General features: G+C 34.0%; 1 protein-coding gene across 1 annotated transcript; it reads left to right on the forward strand.

Annotated features, from left to right (window-relative positions):
- Window positions 1–3,456: 3,456 nt before the first annotated feature.
- LOC135841161 (uncharacterized) lies at window positions 3,457–26,463 on the forward strand. The gene is made up of 3 exons (XM_065357997.1): window positions 3,457–3,896; window positions 18,544–19,364; window positions 23,441–26,463. Exons 1-3 carry the CDS (start codon window positions 3,758–3,760, stop codon window positions 23,564–23,566), a joined length of 1,086 nt encoding a protein of 361 aa, XP_065214069.1. The 5' UTR covers window positions 3,457–3,757; the 3' UTR covers window positions 23,567–26,463.
- The last annotated feature ends 315 nt before the right edge of the window (window positions 26,464–26,778 follow it).

The raw sequence follows: 26,778 nt of genomic DNA on the forward strand, positions 1-26,778 counted from the left end.
TTACACGTTATTTTTTTAAAAATCGGTTCTACTATTTCAGAACCGTATACATTTCTCAAACAATTTATTGTTCTAAATTGACAGATATCAATTTTGGAAAATTGGATGCGTAAATACTCAGTCATAGTTGATCTCAAACATGCACTGAACTCATTCATTCGCCATATTTTATGACAGATGCAATTTTTTGGGTGGAAATTGGAATTTCTAAAAAATTCTGGAAGCTCCAAAATGATTGTTTACAATAAGTATCTCCAGTTGACTCGACGTGTCAAAAATGAGTCATAAATTGACTTACTTTCAGCTTGTTGAATTTTTTTCATCGGATCTGGCAGTAGCCAATTTTGGTGTAATTTGATTGAGTGAGTCACTAACAAGCACCAATCCCACTCATATGCATGCTTGAGTTGATTTGGACACTTTTTGGAAATTTAAAAATTTTGAAATATTGCTGAAGGCTCCCGAACTGCTTGAAACCACCTCCAATCGACTCATTATGTCGATGGTGTTTTGGAAGAAAGGCCAAACTGTTTTTTCCAAAAAATTTTTCTCTCAGGGGAACAGTGCTATAACAGCCAGAGTTGGACAGATAAAAAGGGCCAAACTGTCTCACAGCTAAACTGAATGATGCAGCTTGGCTCTGAAACAGTTTGGCCTTTTTTATCTGCCAACTCTGGCTGTTATAGCACTGTTCCCCTAAGCGAAAAAAATCTTGGAAAAAACAGTTTGGCCCTTCTTCCAAAACACCATCGATGTTGAGATTAGCGTATACAGTAAATTGTAGCTTTAACTAGGAATTCATTTCTAGTTTTCAAAAATCTGCCGAAAGCTCCAGAATGGCTCAAATAGGTTCGAAACCATTTCCAATCGATTCAGCTGGTCGAAAATAGGATGCATACCAAATTTCAGCTTTCTAGGTTAATTTTGTAAAATTGTGATTTTTTTGCAGTTTTGATTCTCCAAAAATTGGAAAGTGCGCTTTACCCCTCCCCCCCCAATACTGGTGAGTGATAGGTATATTTTCATTTTTTTTTTTAGCATTCTGAAAAGGCTCAAGTGGGCAGGTGACGACGGGGGAGCTCAGAGGGTATAATATTTGACAAATAAGTCAATAGGTATTCGAAATCTAGGTAGGCACGTCATTCATCGAATTAGTAGCGATCAATACATATTATGTGATCTATTTTTTTAGGGTTTTTGCTGCTAGCAGCTAAAAACTCTATTGCAATTGATTTTGATCATAAGTCTTTTTCAATTTGTGACCAATTCAGTGAACAGTATTTTGGATTGACCAATCTGTGATTAGTGAGTACTGTTTATTATTGCCAGATGAGAGATTTTATAATTTGGAATTTAGATTAAAGATTAAGTAATAGTATTATTATGTTTTTATTATCTATTTTAATGATATTTTTTCATCAATAATCAATTATTCGTTCAACAGCTAGCTGAAAGCTAAAACCTGAAAGCTGAAATCCGAGGAAGTTTGGGATTTTGAAAGCTAAAAGTTAGCCAAAAGCTTTATTTATTCAGCTTTTTTGCAAATTCATTAGTCATTATTCTGTAAATTTCTTGTATTTAGCAGTTTTGGCTGCAATCAAATTTATCGAAAAAAAAAAAACTAAAAAGCAACTAACAAAAAGCAAAAACCCTTTTGCAATCAGCGAATAGGTGATGGCTGGTTTAAATTTATTTTTTATCAGTTTTGGGGGTTCGTCTTTATACCTCTCCTTACGTTTTGGAAGGTGATGTATTTTTGCTTGTTTTTTTGATTCAATTTTCTCCAGTTCATAAATTTTTCAGCAAATTGGGAATGTTGAGATACGTTTCTGGTTGGGTTATGTTCTTTTTTTAGTTTCTGTTTTCTTTTTCAGTTCATCGTTGTTAATAGCTAAATTGGTTCATTTTTACTAAAAAAAAAGTTAGGTTCATGAACGTTTTTTTTTTGTTTTTTTTGTTAGCGTGATAATTTCAATAAAAACCTGAAGTATACATAAATGTGTAGGTACCTACTTGCCTTACTACATTTAATACATTTTTAACCTAGAAGGATTTTTGAAGGCCAGCTAGGACTCCTTTCAAAATTAGGAGAAAGATGACTCCCTCACAAAATCCTTCCGAAGCTAGAGCACAAATATTACTAGTGTTGTATAAGGAACCCTATTTTCACTTTTCTTAGGAAAAAAGAAGAAAAACTTGTTAGAGCCTGAACTAAAATTCAATTTATTGAACTAAAATTTTCAGAATTTCATTTTTTTCAAACTACCTAATTACGTATTATACGCAATAAAATTTCAACTTTCGAACTAAAGACTTACTGCTCCTACAACCCACAAGTAGATGCAGTCAAAACACGTGTCTGCAACATGCAACACAGTTAATCTGAAATAAACCACCCGAAAAGTTGTAGAGTGCAGCATCATCCAGGCAGCGAACACGGAACACTCGGAGCGATACCCTTTTTACACACCATGAACTTGGTTACCATACACTTTACTACGTCGTACGTCGTATCGTCTCTGCACCCTGCCACCCTTCTCCAGCCGCCCTCCTCGCTCCACTCTCCAGTCGCGAGTGCCGAGTACTCGTACTATCAACATTCAACAATCAAAACCATCATCTAACCTAACATCAACGTATATCCAAGTGCTAAACTGCATCGTAATTTTAACATTCGTATATTCACGAATAAATTCAACGCGATAGTACTCGTTCGTCGTAATTGAAACAGTACAGAGTAAAAAAAAAAAGAGTAAATAATTACATAAAATCGCTAGACACATTAGCGTCTCGTCTGGATTTATGTGCACCTTTACGCGTCGTCATTTCGCTGTCGTGTCGTCCCGTGTCTTTAAATATAAAAAACTATAAAAAAAACGGAACACATCAGAGTGTTAGGCGAGAGGAGGCGAGGAGAGTGATAGGCTACAGAGCGGGAAAAAAACTGTACAGATTCGTTAATGTCATTAACACATCGCCCGCCAAAACTGGCGTAGAACAATTGGCGAATCGGTGTTTATCGACTTGCTCTTTCTCTCCTCTCACCTATGACGAATAAAGGTAAAGAAAAAAAAAATAAGCAACAAGGAACCGGTTCAACAGGTAAATCGGATCCGATCGGAAGGGTGTACCAGAGAGATTGTTCGTATTATTACTCTCTGAGGCTCGCGAGTCGCGATCGCGTACTGTAAAAGTGCACGCATAGTGTATTTATAAAACGCGGGTAAATAAACGTATTAACAGTTTTTCGGCGCGAACCGCCAAGTTTTTACAATATCCGATCTGTAGTAATAATTCGAGCCTTTGCCTTTGGGGCGTATCATAGGCCTATCGCTGATTGGAGAGAATTGGCGCGAAAACGGAAAGCGCATGCGCGACCCTAACCTCCCCCCTCCCAACCGTTCGGTACCGAGTAGCATCCCAGAACCTCGAACGCCGAACGCGTGCTGTTGAACACAGTTTTAAAAGTTGTGATCGAAGTATGTTGTTTGTATCGTTTAGCTTCGTACTGATATAGTTCGGTTTTTTTATTTTTTACGAGTTCGAAATAATTATTTTTTTCATCTCGATATTTTGTATTTTTTGTTACTCTTGTTTCCGGGTTATTTACCGAAAATTTTCATACGTCGAATTGAGTTTAATATTTTTTAACACTTTCGTACGACTGCGACTGTTTTTTAGTTTCGGAATTTTTTTTCCTACTTATGTTTCGAGAATTTTTATTTTCAAGTTCGAATTGTTTTTTAATGAAATAAAAATGGCTATCGCGTTCAGATTGCCTTCGGACGAGTGTACCCTTGATCATTATAGAAGAATCCAGCAGCTTTTGATGGATTTAATCGACTTGCTCAGAACGTTAATTACGACCGAAACTCCAGTAACGGCTCCATCTCCGAGTATGTATCTTTGAAAAATATTACTTGTAAATTTTATTCGCGAGCTTTTCATGTTCTTGTGTCGTGTGATGATCGTGATTATTTTTCTGCATCGGTAAAGTGTTCGTAGTCGTTGTTTTTGTCTATTTTTGATGCAAAATTCGTAGGTTTTGGGTCGAAAATACGTCATAGTAGAGTGTTACGAAGGTGAAGCTAAGTTTGTCTCTCAAAAATATATAAAATTGTGTAAAAATTATCCTAAATAAGGTTAAGTTTCAATTTTCCCAAAAAATAATTATGAACTCCAAAAAAAATATTCTGTTTGAAAAATTATATTTTTTTCTAACACGTGGAGTAAGTAACTAATAATACACCATCACTTCATGACCGAAACAAATTGAAAAATTATTCCTCCAAAATTCATCAAAATACGAAGTCTAATAGTCTAAAAATATAACTCGAAATTAAGGTAACCTAAATTTTTCGTATTCAGGTTACCTGAAATTTCACTTATCAACACTTTGAAAAAAAAAATTGTGCTTGTAGTCCTTGAAATTAATATCTTCGGTGATAATAGTAAAAAACAGCACGAATAACGGTGATTTAAATTTACTAAAAATATTCGTGATAAAATAAACAATTGTGGTCTAAATTTGGAAAACTTGAAAAAAAAATTGCGCTCATGTAAGGTAGTCCTTGAAAATAATGTTTCTGGTGATAATGGTGAAAAAAAGTACAAATAGTGGTGATTAAAAAATGTACTAGAAATATTTGTGATGAAAAAAAATCACCTGTTCTGAATTTGGAAAATATTTTTCATTATTCCAGGATTGCAAAAAAAAAAAAAAAACATATATCAACTTATCAACTTAACACTTGAAGTATCATACAATTTTGTGATCGATTAAAATTATAAAATAATTCGGAATTGAAAAAATTAATTAGTAAAAGTGATAACAGTGTTCGAATAATTCGATACATGGTGAAAATTGAATCTAATGAAAAATTAATCAAATTCTCAAGGTCTCAAAAAAAATTGATTACAAAGTAACACGATTAAAAAAATTATGTATGTACCTAAATTAATTATCACAACATTTTCCTTAATCAAAATTATCAGTTACAATAATTAAATGAGATTATCTATGGAAATGAACTGCATTATAGTTATGAAATCAGTACTTGGGGGTGATTCATACGATTTATTCAGAAATTATGTTCCTATTATCAAATGTGATATAAAATGAGTAAAAAAAAATTATATTTATTTATCACTACAATAATAATTTTCATCTCTTGACTAATGAAAAATTGAGTAAAATTTTTATTAATGATGTTTGTTGTGAATCCTTCGTGTTCAAAATTTGGTGCATTTCAACGTCGACCTTTAAAAAAAAAAAAAAAAAAAAAAAAATGTTTACATTTCCTGTTTATTGAAAAAAAAATGGACAATGACAATAATAATAATAAACAAACAAATAAATAAATAAAAATTATAAAAATATCATTATCACTTGTTACCTGTCAAGACTTATAATATTTTTCAATCATTGGACATTGATTTTTGCTATCATTACTGCTAGTATAATTTTAGCTCCTTTTTTTCGAGTATTTATAAATTATTATTACTCCTGTAAAACAAGTGTTCGTGTTTCATTTTCATCATTCGTTAATAAATTTGAAAAATTTGATCATCTTCATGAATCGTATCTCTTTCCAATTGCATCTTTTTCATTTTTTTTTTCAACGTCAAGTTCTTAGTGTTGTTTTAATACAAATTTTTGTAACATATACAAGTAAATAAGATTTTTTCTTTTTTTTCTTTCAATATCGGTGATTCAGTGTGAATACAGTGTAAGTGTGGATTTTAAAAATTTATTTAAAATGGTGCAATTATCGCTGGTGAATAATTTCAATGTTACTTCGTGAATTCTAAACTTACTGTGTAAATGTCACATAAATAATATTTTTTCAACTTTCTCAATTTTTTTTTTTTTTTTTTTTATAAATATTACTGACTCAGTGCATGTAAATACTTGACACGTGTATTTTTAAAATGATGCAATCTTCGACGAATTATTTCAAATAAGTACCTGTGTTACTTTATGAAATTAATATTTACCGAATAAATATCGCATATAATTTGTATGTGTACAAGTTTTCAATCAAGACCACGTGACTTGAAAAAAATATACTTTTTTATTTTTGGCATTTTTTACTATAATTTTTCGAAAAATATTTTTTCTAAAATCTAAACTGGTGCAATATAGTTTTTTTTTTTTTTTTTTTTTTTTTTAAATAAGTGTGACTTTGTGGTTTTATTTCTATTTAGTTTCAACGTAAAATATTAATTCATTCGAAGTGTTTAACCACGTGATTTTTGAAAATTATTCATGTGCGGAAAAATATGATAATTATTTTTGAATCAGTGTTATAAATTTGATTAAAATAAATTATCAAATTATTCATGCGTTTTAAAAGCACATTTTACTGAATGATTTTGAAAAGTATAAAAATTTTTTATCATTATTAAAATTATGATATTTGGTTTCAAGTGTTGGAAAAGTAGTTTATGTGATAACAGATTTTTTAATTTTTTTTTTTTTTTTAAATTGAAAGTGAATGATATAGTTTGAAATAAAAATTATTTCAAAACAACTCGATGATTTTTGAACTGAATTTTCCCTTTAATATCGACTATTCGTTGTTCTTGATTCCGAAAAACTAAACTTATAAAAATTATCTTCACTTGAAACAATTAACGATATTAATTTCAATCCATTAGACGATACTTATTTTAGTCCGCAGATATCGTAAATATAAAAATTAGTCATTTTTATTCGTCTCGATCCATCGACTAATAATCATCCCCTCGTGTATAATGCAATTGGCTCAATAAACCCATCGCATAAAAAAGGTTAAAAATTATCCTCGCGATATTGATGACAATTCAGACATTTGATTTCATTTTACGATTACAACGACGACGACAACGACAGACATCATTTGAGTAGCAGAAATAAAAGGACATAATGTTTTACGACATTGTACACTATACACTCTCTGAGTGAATGTACGACGACGACGTTTAAAAAGTATCATATTAAAAAGGGGGGTTTTAAAGTGATAATAAAAATTCTCAAGTACCTAAGCAAATATAGTAATCGAAAATATGGCAATTTTTAGTCCATTTGTTTCATTTTTCGAGCTTTTTTCCCTTTCGTATCGTGTATAGGATAATATGGTTCATTTGAAAAGAGAAGAGTGTTACGTAATGTTCGTAATTTTTTAATCTTTCGATATACTCGTACGAGAATCGAATACGAACGAAGTTATTTCCGTTTGGCAAACGACGACGAGCGATGTAACGTTAATTTTTCATACTGATAAGAGAGGTCAAGGTTGTGCATTTTTGGGGTGAAAATCCTCGGTATTAATCTCTTCGTTCGATGCAATAATTACGTTTAATTTTACCTCGTGTTATTGTCCGGTATAATATACTGTATATACTCATACACTTACGAACTACGTATTAAGTATTGTTCGATGAACAATGAATATGGCACGTATATGGAAAAAATAGAGGAAAGCTTATCATTTTTGCGTTTCTATTACGTTACGTGTACAACTTGGTTTCGTTTTCGTCTCGGTCATGTGCTTCAAGCTCGATTTGTGGCTTTGAAAAATCACACGTCCACGTGCGTATTTTTTTTATCGTTCGTTATTACGTCTGTAGGTCTACTCTACACTAAGCACATGCTCGATCGTGGAAAAACTTGCAACAGGGGTTGATGACTGTTCGTGATGTTCGAGTTGTTGATGTAGGTATAGTTGGACTAGTGAGCTAATTTTTTTTCAAGTCTTCGACACGATTGTAATATTACGTTGTTGATGTTGATAAGGGAGATGCGATACACTCTAGACTGTTGGTTTTTTTTTATCTCGATTTGTATTATTGGAAAATGTGTTGTAGAAAAAATACCAATTACGAATACGAGAATTGGTTAAATTGCGATAGGTATATTTTACTACGAGTACAATGTCGCTTTATCGTATATATCGATGACTAATTAGTAGCTGGAAGGTGTTTGTTTTCATACGATATTGCATCACAAGACGACATCGAGTCGACACCTGAAAAATATAGTACGGTTTACGGTTGCTTATTTTTTTCGTCCAAGGTGTAAATTATCTATACACCTACCTTTACCTACACGTACGTGTCATCGACTTATGTGTGCGGATCTGATGTGCAGTTCAAGGTAGTTCAACCATGGTGGGGATTTTTTCACACATTATGATAGGTTATTTTTAAAACTGTCAAGATTATACTCGGTTCATCTTTATCGTATCGATGTGCGGTAATTTCAGATACGATGTTGTGAGTGTTGAGTGAATATCTGAAGCTCCCTTCTTCGCCCTTTTAAGTTGTGAAGAAACGTTGAATGAGTATTTTCGTCTTTGGTCTGATTCAAACTGTGGATTAATTATGGAAAAAATATTTTTTTATTGAATTTTGAGAAATGAGAAAAAGAAAGATTTTCAATTATTAGAAAAAAAGTTTATGATATGGGGCAGAATTTAAAAAATTAAACGAGTTTTGTTCTCAATTTTTTTTTACATTTAGGTTGAAAAAATCGAAAGAACTACGAATTATGATCCCCTGAATTTCAATTCTAAGAATAAATTGGCTTTCGGTGATTTTTTCAACTTTGAAGTTTGAAAAATTGGAAGAACTGCGATCCCTTCGATTTGAAATCCAGGAAAAAATCGTTTCAAAGCCCTCGATGATTTTTTTGTTTCAAAAGTTGGAAAAATGGAAAGAACTACGATCCCTTCAATTTTGAATCCAAATTTTTTTTTTTTAATTTGTCTAAATTTTTAGAGTTTTTTGAAGAGACAATTAAATATTTCTCCTGTGTAAATTATCTTAAAAAAAAAAAAAAATTATTCGTAAGTTTTTTAAATTTTAGGAATGCAAAAAATAATCGCGATGAAAATATAAATTTTGAAATATCGTCAATTTTCATGGTTGAATTCTCGTTTAAGAATAATTATTATGTATTTGGTCGAGTTTTTATTCGTGTGAAATATTTTGTATTTCAACATCTGTAAAAGGGGGGGGGGAATTGAGATTTTACCCATGAAAATCCAAAAATCTTACAGCTCGACTACAAATTTAAGTGTCTTTTATTTTTAAATAACCGAATTGAAAATTAAGCAGCTTGTTTTTCAAAATTCTTGAAAAAAAATTTTCAATCGAATTTTTTGGTGTAACTTTTGAAAAAAAAAACAAAAAAGTTCTATTGGAAAAAATTTATTTTCAAAGCTGAAAAAGTTGTATAGGATCAAGTAAATTATTGAAATTCGAGGTAAATATTGTTTCTTCAATTTTGAAAATTTGCAATTTGGACCAAATTAGCAATAGAATGACAAAAATTTTAAAAATTGTCACATTTTCTGCAAATGTGTAAAATTGAAAATTTTTTATGCTCGTAGGATCAAATTCTAGACAGAATATGTTCGTTTCTACTTTCTAGGTCTGAAAAATGTACTTTTTATGCCTAGTGATATGGACGATAGAATTGGAATTTTGGTACTGTATGTCCCTAAGAGTGGACAGTGGTCCTTAACCTGTTACATATGGTAACTTTTCTCTTGAAAAATCTGATTTCGATTTCAATTTCAAATAATATCATTGAATTTACCCCACCTTTAAATAGGTAAAAGGTGCTCACGACCATTTACAGCAAGAAAGGGTGACAGGGTTAAGGATACCTTTCTATATCACTTTAGGATACCTGAAGGGTTCTGTCACGAATTAGGCAATCTGTTCGGAATAGAAAACACGTCTTGGTGTATGAAGAAATTAGTCAGCTGACTACAGAAAAGGAGAATGAATTCAACTCGTGTGTAGTGTTTCTGTGTAGGTCCCTAAACACGCTTTATCGAACAGGGGTATAGAAAGAGAGATGCTTTTGCTTTTGCTTGCTAGTACAATATGGACTGGTCGGAATCCCTTCACACTCTCCAGAGACAGTTTGCTCTCGTTTAGAGGAGAACGTGCGCAGAAAACCAATACCCATGTTTTCGAGTATTACGCAACAAATTAATTTTCCATATTCGTATAGTGTGTGTGGTCGATAAAAAGGGAGAAAGAGCTTCTATCATGGGGACTCGCGCGTTGCAGATTTCAAGTTGATAAAATTTCACTACAGTGAGAGAGAAAAAAAATTATACTACAGACGATGAATGACGTGTACAATTTGTCGAGTGTAGGAAAAACACATTGCGAATTTTTTCGTCGAAAATAAAGGTGACTGTGTCGAAGAATTGAAATTGAACGAGCTAACGAACTGTTCCTAAACGCATATTATAACGGTGCGATAAACGAAGGTTGAAAAATTCGTCATCGATAATAAGTCATTGAACGGTGTCAAGGTTTTTACATAACTCGATACGAGGACGCGTTTTTTTACACCACTGACGAGTATTTTTCAGCAGACAATGTCGCTGACCTAGTCACTTGGAAGTCTGGGTAAGAGGGCGGGGGCGGGGGGCTTGAAGCACGCGTGTAATGAATTATGCCTACGTGCGACGGCGTAGGCGTATTGATAAGGGGGTTGTGAGGTTGCAGGTTATGGCCTAGGTAGGTATAATGTTTATTGTGGAAACTTCGCTATGCTAAACTTGGTTTCACTGACCTCGTTCTATTCGCTAAAATCGATTTCTCGTCATTTTAACCCGTTGGTCGACTCGAAAAGCAGCTCGAGATGTATTTTTATTTTTTTTCGTCTTCTAAAATACTCCTATTTACCTTGGTACGAATGGTAAAAGGGGTATTCGACCCTGAATATACCTAACCTACGAGTACAATAAAAAAAAGAAAGAAGAAAAGGAACACGATGGTACGCTTCGAAGTTCGACCGGCCGTACAACTCTCTCAGCATCTATCAGCTGATTGTGAGAGAACTCCAGCGTGCCTTTTGTCAGCTGTGGGGGTCTCTTACGATGCTTATGCATCTTGTAGTAGCCCGATATTGCGCAACTGGGAATTTTTTGCGTATTAGGAAATAGTATACGTGAAGGAAAGAAGAGATTCTAGATGCGTATTTACCTCCAGCAGCAACGTTGCCACTTACGTAAGGGTGTCTGCGAGGGGGTAGCTGGAAACTCGAACGTGTAATAGCAACGTCGCCTCGTTCCAAAATTCCAGCAAAGGGGGGTAGACTAAAATGCTGTATAATGGGCGCTATACAACTCTCGAGTCGATAAATTACGACGTTTTTTGGACTCGAACTCGTACACGAGCTGCGAGAACTTTTAGCCTAGATGGTACTTTTTTGGTGCTTTTTATGGCCTAAAAACCAAACCGCCAAATACGTTGTAAAAAAATTCCCAATGAGATGTGATAAGTGTATACTGTATAGGTTTAGGTACCTTACCAGAAGTGATAGAGTTGTTGGTCTTTTTTTTTCTTATGGTATTGTTTTCGCGAAAAGGGTCGAAGACGACGTGTTCCACAAAGGTGACAGTTTTTTTCATCGTTATTGTTCATTTATCGCGGTTTTATATTTTTTTAACTGCGTCGAGAAGTGTCGACTCGAGTGCCATGATAAGAGGGTAGGCCTGATCGTAGTTTTACGACTTTTTTCTCGCTTTATTTTTTCCAATGGATTTATTATTTCTCTTCTTTTCTTTTTTTTTCATCGAGGAGGCAAAGCAATGCTGAATGGTTTAATTGGTGCCGAATTGCTGGCGTCTTGTATGAAAGGTTTTCGCTATACCTGCAGTGCAAGGTCTTTCCCCTCGTATGGGTTAGCCTACTTCGGTATCGCTAGGGTTTGTTTTTGTTGTGTTTTGAAGGTCGTTGAACTTTGAATGAAGTGTGTTAGGTAGAAACATGGTTGAAAAAAAGTCATATTTGGTGTTTTTGTCGTAGTTTTAATCGATTTTGTTTCAATAATTGGTGGAAATTTTGAAAAATTACTAATTTTTGCATAACTTGCTTATTTTTGAGATACTTTTTCATACTTTTTGTTCACTTTTCTGTCAATTTTTGGAATATTTTCCCAATTTTTCGGGCAGATAGAACGATGGAAGGACAAGAAAAGGAGGAGAAATGAGTGAAATTACAAAAATTTCAGGTGTGATTGATTTTGTCCATTTTTAGCGAGATTTTTTGAAAACTTTGTTCAATTCCGTTCATCACTTTTAAAATTGAATTTTCTGGCTTTTGGAGCTGAAAAAAAATCGTTTTCTCAAGAGTTTTAAAGTTATTTTTACAGTTTATTTTTTTTTTACTTTTTTATTCGTATTTTCTGGCCACTTTTTTTTCGTATTCTTTCCCCATTTTAGAAAAGTTTCTGTAATTTTGGTCCCTTTTGCTAACTTTTTGAAAATATTTATTCATTAGTTTCAATTTTTTTTTTCAAGTGTACTATGCTTGAATTGTGTTGACTGTTCGATTTTTAGGACAATTATTTCGTCCTTCGGTCTTTCTTCAAAAAAAAAATTAAATGTGCACTTAGATACTTATAGCAATTTTTGTACCAAAATTTATCATTTCTAAAACCAAAAAAAAAAAAACTTGATTTAGCTGTCTGAAAATTTATTGGCCCAACGTCCTTTCATTTTGTTGTTGTCTTACACTGTCATGAGACTTTTTTAATTCACTTGAGAAATTCAAATCTGCCTTTAAATTTTAAAATTTATTTTATGCCTCAGTTTTCAAAATGAAAGGTTTCAGCAAATCTGAATATTTCATCATTTTAGATTTTACTGCTGTATTTTTTTTTTTTGCCAAATATTCATGATTTTTTTTTCTCAATAAAATTCCTTGAAAACTCATGCACATGAGTAGATCAATTAATTTTCTACTATATTCAACCACCCATCTCCTTCAAACTCGATCCAATCCTCAGCGAAGAAAAAATATGCAAAAATATTCCTCTAATTAAAAATCCCACCTCTCGGCAAAAAATAACCTCGCCTAATTTCGCATCGAAATCCAGCCTTGAAAAATAATATTTTAAAAATAAACAAAACTGCGAACGAAAAAGAGAGAAAAAAATACTAGGTTCGATGCGATTGTCAAGAGTGAATGAACTTTACAAACGCGCGCAAGTTGATTCGCTAAAATGCATATAAAACGACGACCACGAAGAAAAAGACGACGACCAAGATCGAAACAGATGAAGAGAGAACGATAACCCCGAACTCTCGAACGAGTGCGAACACGATACAAAAGGAAAAGGGGAAGAGTGAAAACACTACGCATTACTTTTTTTCTTCCTTCCCTCTTCTCTCCCTTTCCCCCCTCACCTGTTCCATAGTACTACTCGTAGTACTACACATATTATAGTGTGTGGAATATAATACATACATATAAAAAAAAAGATGCAGCAGCATCGTAGTATACGAGACTTGTGGAGAAGTGCAGTCGAAGGGGGAAGAGGTCATGCTGTGTAATGCACATGCAGATGCGTTGCGCTGCACTGCACGGCGCATAATAAAATACTACTACACGTTTATACGTATTATAGTAATAAACGATGGGTGTCGAGGGGCGAGCAGGACTGTGGAGAGTTGGAGCGAGTCAGAGACACGTTTATCACATACAGTGAAAGACCAAGATGCAATGGAAGAGACAAGTCTGCTACGATGCTCTCTGTGGCTCCATAGATGGAAAATGAAAGATGAACGTGAAATAAGACGAGAGCACAAGGTGTAGGATGAGAGGTGCGGGAGGGGTCAAGACTTGTTCTTTAGTATATTTACATTTTAGTAGTAGAAGAGTCTGCTGGATGAGGGGGTGATGGAGTTGGGATGATGGTGTCGTGTAATATAAGAACACAAGTACGTGCTACGATCAAAATATATAAGTACGTGATGCCTTGTGCATGAATATGTTGGTAGTGGACCGTGCAATGCATCTGTTGACGATGAAGGAGTCCCATCAAAGGTACATCATGGTGTAGAATTAGAGGCAGGGAAGGGGGTCTGAATGATCTTTATGGATTAAGAGCACTCTAAGGTACTTTCTAGGATGTTTTTTTTTGAGGTTTCTGGCTCTGGCTGAATTGAAAATTGCAATCTCAACTCTCAAAATCATTTTTGGGAGTATTTCTGGCCAAACAGAAAACCATTCATTGGTGGCTCGAAGTAATCCTCGTCTTGAGATGAGTTTTCTTGTATCATTTTCAACTCTAGTACATATCTTGAGATCACGAAACATTTTCTTGTAAATTGTAAAAATATATCTCGAAATCTCAAGATGATTCTTGAAAATGTACAACATTGTCCTATAACGAAGTTCTTCGACTCGAAAGTTTCTCCTTTCAAGTTCGGTGTTTGGGTTCACGGTCGAATGACCGAATAGGAACTAGGAAGGCGAAAGGGGCGCGGGTCACGTGTACCTAGTTGCGTTATCTGTACGTCTTGGATCCGAATTTATTACTCGTATTACTCCAACGTACCAATAGAGAGCGCTATTGTATCGTTGGCGCGCGACCGAAGACCGAAACACCCCGAGACTAGAGACGGTTTGTCTACGGCGACGTAGATTTGAGGTTAGCCACCTTTTAGCCTGTTGATTGTGTGTACCTCTCCGCACCTCTCGCCCCCAATTCCGGCACGATGCTCGCGCGCGCTGCGGCGTGCATGGCTGGCTACCATATACTTTATTTTTTTAATCTAATTTCTCGCTCTCTTTCTTATACTTAGGTACTCTCTTTTTGAAGTTTTTATTTCGACCATTTCATCGTGCTACGCTTTAATAGTCCTCGAGGACCTTGATACGACCTTTTCGTATAACGATGAGGAGTTTCTTCTGTCTTCGTAGAAACGTGGTTTTTGGCGGGAAAACACTTATGGCGGGTAATTATGGGTGGTGCTGGACTCTCTGTTCGTCTTCGTCTCATCGTCTGTTTCTTATGGTACTTTAAACTGACCAGTGCCAATGTTTGTTGCGTTAGAATGTGTATCGAAGCGTAGACATCTGTCTGCTGTGCGGTATTTCCGCCATTCCATCCTTATTGTAACATTATTTTACGAGCCAATCGACGAATTAAGTGTGCTAGGGAATGCGCCAACAACACCAGGCCAACCGTGATGATAATGATGATGAATAATCATGTAAACGATACGTAATAATTTAATCAATTTTACGCGTCGTACGTCTTGTTTGTTTACAATGTTTAATCAAATAATACAATGTGAATGTGGAAATGGCGGCGGTATCCAATCGATGCGTCATTAGCTCGAAAACGGAACCGAGAGAAGTACGACGACAAACGGTGTGAGTGCCGAGTGGTGAGATGGAAATTTACATTTTTATGGAGGTACTGCTGCTATTACTTATTACCGAGTATGTATTTGTAATACACGTGTATTTAAATGAAATTTATCGCTTTTACGTATTAATTTTTTAGACATCGACGAATGAATATGTATCTAACTTACATGTGTGAGTGTGATTTTTATACGCGTGTCGGACGTTCTCACAGATCGTTTCGTTTAATCATCGTATATCGTTTATTTACTTACTGCATTATTAATTGAGACGTACTTACTACTGAAAATAATTTCCAAGTCGTATTACGACTGCAGCAGTATATAATGACGAACCAATGCTAGGTTTACGTATTTCGTATTAGATAGGTAATACTCTGTTGCAAAAATATTCCGGTTGGACAATCGGACATTTATCTACAATGTTTTTTTCCTTCTCTCTTTCTCGAACTCGAACCATAAAAATACGCGTAAATGCAGGTGGTTTGTTTGAAACAAAACCGAGATTGTGTGTTGGTGTTAGTTGTTATTGTTACTGTTACGTTAGTGCCTAGCTTACTTATCATCAGGTTTTATCGCGTTGGTAAACAAGTGCTACTGGAGTTTTTTTTTTCTCTATTTTTTAATTTTAGATTATACATAAATAATCGACCAATGCTACGTTGATGTGTGAAGTATGATGATGCAATAATTAGTCGATATTGCAATTTACAACGCAGTATGCATGTGGGATGATTTTTTTCCAATCTGTTCGTTCTTTCGGATCGCCATTTTGTTTTTTATAAAATTAATCGAGTTTATTTTTAAGCTAGTCTAGACATTTGAACCAAAAAAAAAAAAAAAAACATCTGGGGGGATTTTTGAAAAATGTTGGTAATGAAGGATTTTGACCAAATTCAGTGGAGATCTTTGTTTTGAGTTGAAAAACGCTGGGGAAAAATTTCAGCATGGGGGTGCATTTGAAGGGGGGATATAAGATCATAAGTCCTCAAAAAAAAGACATTTTCGAAAAATCGTAGTTTTTACGTTCCAGGCCCTACCCAACCTGTTTTGGAAAAAATATCTCTGTTCCAAAAAATAGTATTTAAGATTCTGCTTCGACGTAGGTCATTTCAAGACCACTTTTAGGGTTCTGCTCAATAGATGAAAATTCTCAAATCGTTTACTTTTGATTAAATTCATGTTTTTGAAATTTTTTCTTCTCAAAATATTTCCTATTAAATTATGCTAAAACATCGAAGGATGTCATTTCAGAAACTGGGGAAATATTTGGGAAGGCAGGGGTGCCAATTTTTTGGTCATCATTGTCAATTTTGAAAAAATTTTCTCGATTTTTTAAAATGGCAATAATGATGAAAAAATTGGCATCCCTGCATTCAGAAACAGTTCCCAAGTTTGTGAAATGATACCTGTTACGCAGGGGTGCCAATTTTTTGGTCACAATTGTTTTTTTAAAAAACAGAAAAAAATTGATGATTTTTTGGCCAGTTTTCTCGATTTTTTGGTCCTCATTGCCAATTAAAAAATGAAAAAAAAACAGAAAAAATTTAATTATTTTTTTTGATGTTTTGAAAAGGCAATACTGGTCAAAAAATTGGCATCCCTGCGTTCTGAAATGATACCTACCTGAAAATATTCTCTAAATTATTTTGATTTTTTTTTGACGATTTTGTTACTGGACTTTATGCTCCTCTCTCATCTATGAATTTTTTAAAGAATTTAATGCAAAATCCCCCCCCACGCCTTCCAAATAATTGCCCTTCATTTATTTCAAACAGTCCTCCTGTTCTGTGTTTTTTAGAATAATATTTTGAAATATTTTTTCCTCTTCTCACTCCCCTCCTCCCCCCTTCGCTCTATCAACTACCCGATAATAATTCTTTCTGTGTGCAGAAAGAAATAATTGTTAGCAATATAACCCGAAGTTTAATTTTTAGGGATGTTCATCAAGCATATAATTCTAATTTAGGATTACGAGTATTGTTTCTCTGAAATGTAGCTCATTTTTAATCCTCATAGGTAGATAGATACTCGATCTGCTTTGATTTCTCGATTCTCTTTTCCAAATACGAAAATTATGCCATATGTTCATCTGTTTACCAATGAACTTAGAGGTTACCTAAGTATATCGAGGTCATCCATCTAAAAAGATTTACTATACTATACTATACGTTCGCGTTTCCATAATGTTAGCAGCTATAGATCACGCACCGCAGGATCTCTCTTAACATGACAGTATAGAGAAGAGATTTTCGGTCAGTCAGGTTATAGGTATACCTATAGCAGATTATCGATAACGTACGTTGATGGTTTTGACACATGAGTCAATCATCGTGGCTTTAGAAAATCATGTCTCTAATGCGAGAGGGGTAAGGTGCAGGGGCGTGTTACGGGTGCAGGTTTAGCTTATAGCTTCGCAGGTGTACGCGCGCCCTAAACGTATAAACTTGGTTAATCGGTGCGAGAGAGGATAAGATTTGGGTTACGCAAACTGTACCTATAGTATGCTATAATGTATTGGGGTGACTACACGTCGTAGGTAACCGTTTTAAAGAAGGAAAAAAAGCCCTGTGTGTAGATATACAGGAGGATGATGTTGATGATGATGAGGTGAAGGAGAAGAAGAAGGTATAGTACAACGTTACTTGTAGGTATACTGTATATGGAAGAGGGAGACGAGTAGAATGGGTATTATGATTACAGCACGACGAAAAATACAACAGAGTGAGATTCAAAGATTCATCCCAGAGTGCACGGTTAACCCCAGCAGGTGTTCGAGACCTATTGAAACAGGTGCGGATGAGTGAGGGTCGCGTATATACTCTTGCTCTTCTTCTTGTAGTATGTATGGAGAGTATTAGTGTATGCAGCATGCGCATGCACATATACTACACTGGCTTGCTCTTCTTGCTCGCGTAAGTAGACGAGATTTAAGAAAACTCTAAACCCCTGAGGTTGTTTTTGTTCGGCCCCTCTTCTCTTCTCTTGCGTGATTCTTGGCTCTATAGTCATCGTCCTCGTCGTAAAATGGGTTTAGGTATAGACACCTGTGTTCTTTGCGTACTATAATATGCACAAGTGAAGATAGTCGCGATCGTAGAGGGTTGATGGAGGAGGGGAAGGGGAAGAGGGATTAGAATACGCGTATTTTTACACTGGGTGTTTTGTATATTATGGATTGGAAACTGTACCTGTTTTCATTATGTGTACCTACTCTGAAAAATTATCCTTTGTATTGTATATTTTTTTAATGATGAAAAAAAATGTATTATTTTCATCCTTAGGATGTTGAAAAAAATTAATTATCATTCTCGTAAATGTTTTGCATTATTTTACACGGATCTAATGTTGTGTTTTTCTTTTTGTTTTTGCGCAGGTCCAAATCCAGCACCAGTACCGGCTTCAGGCTCACAGTTTGGCTTCCCAACGCCACCGAGCAGTGTGCCAAATTCACCTTCGCCATTCTCACCCAGCGCTACGTCAGCTACATCGGCTTTCCCACTGCCCGATGTAGTCTCCAGTTCGGCCACAATCGAAGAACTACGTAATTTTTTGATCTCGAGGAGCTTCGCCTCCTCAGCCACCGGTCCAGTAGTCGCTGCTCCAGTCCAAGTAGCCAACGTACCTGTACCTCAGTCAATTGAAACCGAACCACAAGTGATACCAGAAGAAGAGATGGTAGTTAACCAAAGTGGAGGATCAGTTTTAGCGAAATTACGTAAACGAAAACGTGCCAGGGTATCTCGTAAAAAGAAAGGCTGCCCGGAATGCTGTCAAAACGAACCAACTTTAGCGTTGCCATCGTCGTCGCCTGCACTTCTCAATCAAGCTACCCAAGCCACATCTAGTTGTTACGATAATAGAACCAATGCACTTCCTACGACGAAAACCACCCAAAACGAGTGTTCCTGTAACGACGTATCCATGTCCGGCACCGAAGATACCTGCGTCAGCAATGCCAAAGCTGCGCCTAACCATAGACAACACCATCACCACCATCATCATCGTCAGCATCACCAAATCACACGGAATTACGTTCCTAACGCTTCAGATAGTGAATTTTACATGGATCCGGCGTACTGTAGACGTATTGCTGCTGCGGCTGCCGATGAGGCCACTGGTGGCGATTGCAAGTCTAGTTATTCGTGGGTGGAAGTGGCTGAAGAATTGAGAAGAATGTCTGATACGAATAAGAAGGTGAGTTTTTTGGTTTTTGGGTTTATTTTAGGTTATTTTAGGTGTAGATAGGTTTATGTATGTAGTTGTATTGTTGGAATTATTTTTAAGATGACGTCTCAGAATCGCTAGATGAAATCAGTGGCAAAAATGAATATCACTAAACAGTCGATAAATGATCCAAAAATCACAAAGATTGGCGGAAATTTTGAATAATGATTAAAAATTGTCACAAATTGCAAAAATTATTCAAAATTACAAAACTGATTAAAAATACAATTTTGATAAAGAATCATAAAAAACGGTAAAAATTAACAAGCTGAGCCATAATCATGAAAAATGAGCAAAAATTGAAAAATTGAGCGAAAAATCACAAAAAATTGATAAAAACCTCAGAAAATTGCAGAAATTTCACAAAGTAGTCAAAATTACAAAATTGAGTCAAACTCATGAAAAATTAATAAAAACTACAAAAAATTGCAAAAATTTCACAAAGTAGCCAAAATTACAAAATTGGGCAAAAATCACAAAAATATTGATAAAAATTACAAAAATTAGTAAAGATTACAAAAAATTAGCAAAAAGCACAATAATTGATAAAAATTTTAAAAATACTTAAACCAAAATCATCAATTTGAAAAAGTTAAAAAATTGAGCATAAATTACCAAAAATTGGTAAAAATGATGAAAATTGGTGAATAATTATCAGAATGTGTAATAATCTTGAAAATTGGCAGAAATTATCGATAAAAAATTAGTAAAAATCACAAAAGTACGAAAATCACTAGAAAATTAGATTTAAGCATTTTTCTTTCGATTTTTGGTGGTTTTAGTCCATTTTACTGATCCTCTCTGAATTCCAGAGAATTTTCACTAGTTCAAAATAGAGGGAGAGGGCTTGGTTCTATTCAACTTGATTTCTGTTGGGAAAAAAAAGGTGTAGAAGAAATAATATGAAATGAAAGTGTCCACGTGCTGAAAATCCGATCAAATCTCAGCCACAGTTTTAAACCCATCTCGAATAATATACCAAAAAGTGTGAGAAGTGAGCTGTACCTCGAAATAGAAAGACACTGAAGGGTATATGAGGAGTTTCTATCAACGACCAAAGAGAAAGCAATCAAGCGATAAATGAACCCTTGCCCGTACATAAAGTTTAATGGAAAAATGCTGCACTTGGTCCAAACGTACTAAATATAGAGAAGAAAATACCATACCAGATATAGAGTAGTACGAACAAAATAGGTGAATTCTGTCGTCTACTATACGTTCTGTACTTAGAAAAGTAATCTGCCTCTGTTGGTCGACAAAAAGGGCGTCGAGTCATCTTACCAATTGAATTACATTCATTGTATTAACAGTTTTGTCATGCGGAACAAATTACCCAACCCCGAGCTTGATAATAGCGATCCGTTTAACTCACGAGAACAGATTGACACTGGATTAATGTGATTGGCACGTTATTGGCTTCGCTATGAAATAGGTTACAAAAGTAAAAATCTGCGCTTTTTTTCGCCCATTGGGGGAGTTCAGCTTGCATTTGATGGTCTCTTATTTCGAATGAAATTTTAGCCTGTGTCTCTTTTTTCCTGTTTTGGTCATTGGGCTTACGAGTATATTTTTGTTCGAGTAATTTCGGTTGGAAATTCGCCTTATTGACAGAAAAAGTCTCAGTTCTCTTCTCGTACCTTTTTGTATCCCAAAACTCGAGTCGTATAAGAGAAAATGAAAAACGATTTCGAGACAAAGTTAGCTCGCAATATAATTCCTATGTTGTTTAAATGCCATAGCGAGTTTTTTTATTTTATTTAGTGGCAAAATAACTGGATGGTCGTAAACTCGACACGTCATAAGGGTTTATTACCCTGCGAGCGAGATGTGTTGATAAATTGTTGCATGTTGTGGTCCAAGGCTGGGCCCCTTGGGGACCTTTATAATACGTTGCGTTGGGTTTTATGAGTAAAAACGTGGTGATTTGTAGACTCTCGTGTAAAAAGCTAGTTAGCGAGTAATTTAAACGAGTAGTAAATTTTTTTCGATAAATGAGAAAAAATCTTGAGGGTTTTATCTCATCTCCTTATACTCTTACTCTGTTGTATCGTAGAACAAAGTCGAGAATTCGTAGACCATTACCAAAGTCTCCTCGTATACGATAGGCCTTTGTAGTACACACGATGACTTTACCATATGTATAGAGATATCATCATCGCACTTAAAAAGAACGGCCAGATGTTAGACATTACGACGCAAATAAAAGCATCGTATCGTATACGAGAAATTCATGCTCATGCTGTGGCTTACGCTTACGATACGATGATGATGAGTCGTCTACGTCTAACATTTTAGAGTAAGGTATGATTGAACGACGAGCAAAGCCTGCTGCACTTGTTTACTATAAACTATTTTATAAAAGCGTGGTACATGTGTGTGATTTGAGGTCCCTGGTCCATCGTTGGTAGTTGGTATGGTACCTAAATAAATGTGCACTATGCAATGCCCGGCGTGAAAAGACGACACTTGCTAGCGTGTATCACACAGCAGATTTTTCACTCTTCAAAAATCTGACTGACGTGACACTAAAAGTCACCCTTTTTATAATTCTGTCAATTAGTACACGCTCGGATGGCTAAATGACGCTAAGAACGCCATATCGTGATCATTGGGGCGAGTTTAAATGCGAATTAAACATGTAGAAGCAAAATAAAACAAGTGCGTGTGATAAACATTTTGAAAAAATGCATTGTTATGATTTAAATGGGGTTATTGAAACAAAAATCCAAGTTGTATAGAAATTGTATTATTCGGAAAGGATTAAATTTTACTGTTTGGTTTATCGTATTTAAATTTTGATAAAAGATTATCAGCCAGAGAGTTGTAAAGTCTGCAGCAGATGAGGAAAAAACATCACATGGTTGAAAAGTGTTGATTTTTTTCATCTGTGTATTTTTTCCTCTCAATTTTCTTGACAGAAATTTCGATCATTTGTAAGCTTTATACGCAAGAAAGATTTTTCAAGTAACGAAATTTTGTGATATGTTGTCGATTTTTATGACACTCAAGAATGTTCATGGGATTTTCTCCTCTTTAAACATGTTTTTGGCACTTTTCCAAAAGTTTTATCAAACCCCACGAAATATTTTATCGTTTTCATCATTTTTTTGACGTTTTTTAGCGTTAAAAAATCATTTTTACGGTGTTTTAAATAAGTTTTCAAAAAATTTGTGCTTTTGAAATTTTTTTATTAAATTTCTCACAGTTTTTACTATTTTTCTGGTGATTTTCGAGAATCAAAATATTATTATGATATTTTAGATAATAATCCTCACATTTTTTTCAATTTTTCAAAACTCTGTTTTTAGTCTTGTAATTTTTGCAATGTTTAACTTTACCTTTTTTAACCTACTTTTTTTTGCACTTTTATGAATATTCAAAAATGAAGTAAAATCCTCCGATTACACTAAAATTGTTTCTAGTTGAGTCAATCAGCCATTTTCGTCTCCAATTTTTGGGTGATTGCAATGGTGGGGAGAGAAGGGGGGGGGGTTGAAAGCTGAACTTTTCATTGGTTGAAAACTATACTATTTTTTTAATTTGAAAAAATTACAGTGAAGCATTTTCTCATATTTTTTGTAGGTAATGAAATAATCTTCAAATTTTAATACTAACATTCTGATGCGAGTGGTGGGGGGGGGGGGTCCAATTTGGAACACAATTCAACAAAAAAATTGAAATATGGTGTGATATGTCAATTTCTGATAATTTGAGATCGCTGAGTTCAAATTATTAGTTATTTTTTGGATTCGACCCCCTAGTTCTCCCCTCCAGCCCCTCACATCTTGAAAATAAGAGATTGAAGAGAGAAAAATGATATAAATTTTTAAAAATGAAGACAAATATTGTAATTTTTTGAAGTTCACCAACTTATGCATATTTCAATAAGTACCATAGATTCACCCGGATATTATTTATAACCTTCCAACTTTTTATTCGTATTATTATAATATGTATAGTTGGGTAGTACTTACCTCGTGTTACGTGTGCTTGTTTACCTATTTAAATACTAATCGAACCTGTTTTCATTTTGTTTGTTTCTGTAGGATGGAAAATTGTCGAAAGACATGAGTGAAAGTAAAGGTCTGAACGGTTTGATATCTCAATGCGGTCGAACAGTTTTCGCAGCGGCTCTATTGGTTCTCGGTTGGAAATTATTGAAACAAAACTAACACCTACTCCTCGCCTTTCCCTACTACGAAAAAATAGAAGAAAAAAACAAAAAAAAAACGAAGAAGAAGAAGAAGAAGAATTTTCTACGATAATTCCCAAAGATTACCAAATTATCATTTATTGATCTCATGTTCGACAGATCATATGAAGTCATTTGTACCAATTTAAGGTGTAGAGTAAAGTTAAGAAGAGTTTTGTTTTTTCTTTAGCATTTTATATTTGTTTACTTTTTTTTTAACGATTGCATTTTCGTGTGGTTTTTAAAATTTTTTTTTTCTATACAGAGTAAGGTAATTTTTAAGGGAGATTATGCTTAGGTACGATTTCTTAACGATACTTTCGACCCGTTGTTGTGTTTACACTGCGTGGTTTTTTTTTATATACATATTGGTCCGATGATTGAATTATAAATATACGAAATGTTCACGAAATTCGTCGAGACGGCGTTCATAAAATTACACACGAAAAAAAGAGTTAACTTTAAAAAGAAATACGAGTCTTTCGATTTTTTTATTTACGGCCTATTTTGTATACTTACCTTTTTGGAACAGGAACGTTCAATTTGTTGTTGATGATGGTGTTTTTTACGTATTTATTTTTCAAACTGAGTTTTAACTAAATTGAGGGGTTAATTTTTTTTTCATTTTTTTCTTATTTTTACAATATTATTTTATTCAATGACTGGGATTTTATTTATTTAATGGACTTGGTAGATTTTACGCGAAGGAGTTTTTATAATTACTTATTATATATATATTTTTTTTTACAAAGACAATCAAATTATAAACAAAATGAAGTAAGGAATTTTTTTACTGAGGACTTGACTTTTTTTTAGAAAATGGCTATCGCGAATGTAGTAAAATAATTAATCCATGACTGAAATAACGATTTGCCAACATTCCAATTCAACTATACTGCCGATTCTATGTTCATTGCTAGTTCTCTTTTTTTCATTTTTCTATTTTTTTTTTTTTTTTTACATTGTTTTGTTTATAATTTTTTTTTATATTTTTGTATATTTGTACATAAAACATGTATTTGCCACGTTATGTGTTTTATTTCCCTTTTTTATTATTATCTTTTTATGGTTAAGTTGGTTTTTTTTTCTTGGTTCGGGTGTAAATCCGTATTTAAAAGTTTTCACTGATGATCTCTTATGGATATTTCATTAAGAGGACTCACACGTTTTTTTTCTCTTTACGTTGGATTACTTTTTTCCTCCTAAATTAAGCATTTTTATATAGGTAGTTCTTTTTTTTTTTTTTTTTTTTGTCTATTATTACTTAATCAAAACATATTCGCATTATATCTATATACATTTTAAGTAGAGATGTCCTCTTGTCGGTTAATTTATATTTTAATATTATTAAGGATTATTTTTCTTTCACAATACAGTACAGGATAATTTTTTGGGTATACAGGTCAATAAACTTTTATGTTCACTCCACCCTCCGGATTGACTGAAATTAGCTCCTGTTGCTCTACGACCTGCGCGGCGAGGTGTTTTATTACAAGTGTCGATGGTGTTAGCCACACTAATACATCACTTGGAATGTATTTCTAGTTACCCCTGATAAAGCACCCTGCTGAAAATTCAAGGTAATAGAGCGACAGGAGCTATTTTCGATTTATTTTATAAGGTATATTAATAAGCATTATGGTTTTTGGTTGGGATATTACCATCATTCTCGATAACCGAATCGCCCATCAAAGCGACTCTGTGATTTTTGCCAAAGGGCAGCACAATTTTTTTCATGATGATCTCACATACGTGGTTTTTTTCTCGTATATTCGAAGTTTTTTTTTTTTATTATGTAATGGAAAATTTTTGCAAAGTGAAAAAAAAAGTGAAAAAATGATCAATTGATTAAAATCAAATATATTTTTAAGATTTTACAACGTAAACGTACTAGTCTTGCGTAGTTCAGGAAAAAAATTTTGTAGACTGATTGATACCTACCAAAAGTCGTAATCGGAGAAATTATAACGCTGTCCTTTGTTGTTCGTTAAATTTTAAGGTACTGCTTGGCCGAGTCTGGCTCTTCAAAGCGATTGTGATGTTTTGTATGATCCTTTTGTAAACCTTTATTTACTCCTGTTTATATTTTTTTTTTTTACACGATACATCGAATTTTTTTTCTACCCATTTAAACTCGGTACAATAATTTTTTTATACATCGCTGTGACCAAACGAAAAAAAAATTCAATCGAAAACGAAAACGAAAAATTTTAATATTTTATACTGGACCAATTTTTACGGACCCCTGGAGACGTTATGTATGATGATGTGTAGCTTCAAGTTTTTTTCAATGTGCCGCTTGTCTTTCATTATTATTTTTTAATATTCGGTAACAGTGTAGGATTATTGTGTAATGTAAGGTTATCAATAGGAGTAATATATTATTTTAGCGTAGAATTAAGCGACTTAAGCCAAGTGTTATGAATGTTGAAAAGCATGAACGATTGTTGTTTGTGTATAATTGGAGATGATGTTTTCTTTTTTTTTTATATATATTAATGATAATTCGCTTTTCTCATCTCCCTGCTATAATTATGGGAACGATGGTTGATAAACTTCTCGAATACTACCCGATAGTCTTTCAAATTCGAAGAGCATTTTTCAGCTCTGTTACAATATTTTATACTTACCTACGGCTTTTTATCATGTATTTAAATAATTTGTCGTTCGATGATGATGTGTACTATTATTTTCTTGATTTTTGTTTTACTATTATTTTTTTCTTCTTCTCTTTTGTACATAATCGCAGTAAATATTTTTGTAATTAAGGTTCCTTAATCGTAAGTCGTTGTATTTTTCCGCATTGAATTATTTTTTTTTCTCCAATTTATACTGTATTTTTTAAGAAGTTTGAAAAATATAAATTTTTACCTATTACCCGACTATTGTTTTCTTTTTGGTAGTTTGTACGAGTACCATGTTTTATTGGTTTTGTTTTGGTGTTAGTTTCGGTAGCTATAGCCTGCAGCCTGAAGGTAAAAGTAAAGCAAAGGTTACTTTGATCTAAAATGATGAGAAAAAAAAATCTAAGACGCACAATACAAGTTCAAACTTGTCCACGTCCGAACTATAGAGACAACGTTGTGAGATACGAGTAGAATTATGACCATCGCGATTGGTAGAGTTGTGGTTGAGCTGAAAAGCAGGTAAAAAAAATACCTACTAATTCAGGCAGTTAACAAAAAAGAAGAC

Source organism: Planococcus citri, chromosome 3, assembly GCF_950023065.1.
Source record: "Planococcus citri chromosome 3, ihPlaCitr1.1, whole genome shotgun sequence".
NCBI lineage: Eukaryota > Metazoa > Arthropoda > Insecta > Hemiptera > Pseudococcidae > Planococcus > Planococcus citri.

Bases quoted from the DNA above. Each gene is read 5' to 3' on its own strand.
- LOC135841161 (XM_065357997.1), top strand. From the start codon at position 3,758: ATGGCTATCGCGTTCAGATTGCCTTCGGACGAGTGTACCCTTGATCAT. The intron at 3,897-18,543 runs GTATGTATCTTT...GTTTTTGCGCAG, and splicing joins AGTAACGGCTCCATCTCCGA to GTCCAAATCCAGCACCAGTA. The intron at 19,365-23,440 runs GTGAGTTTTTTG...TTGTTTCTGTAG, and splicing joins TGTCTGATACGAATAAGAAG to GATGGAAAATTGTCGAAAGA.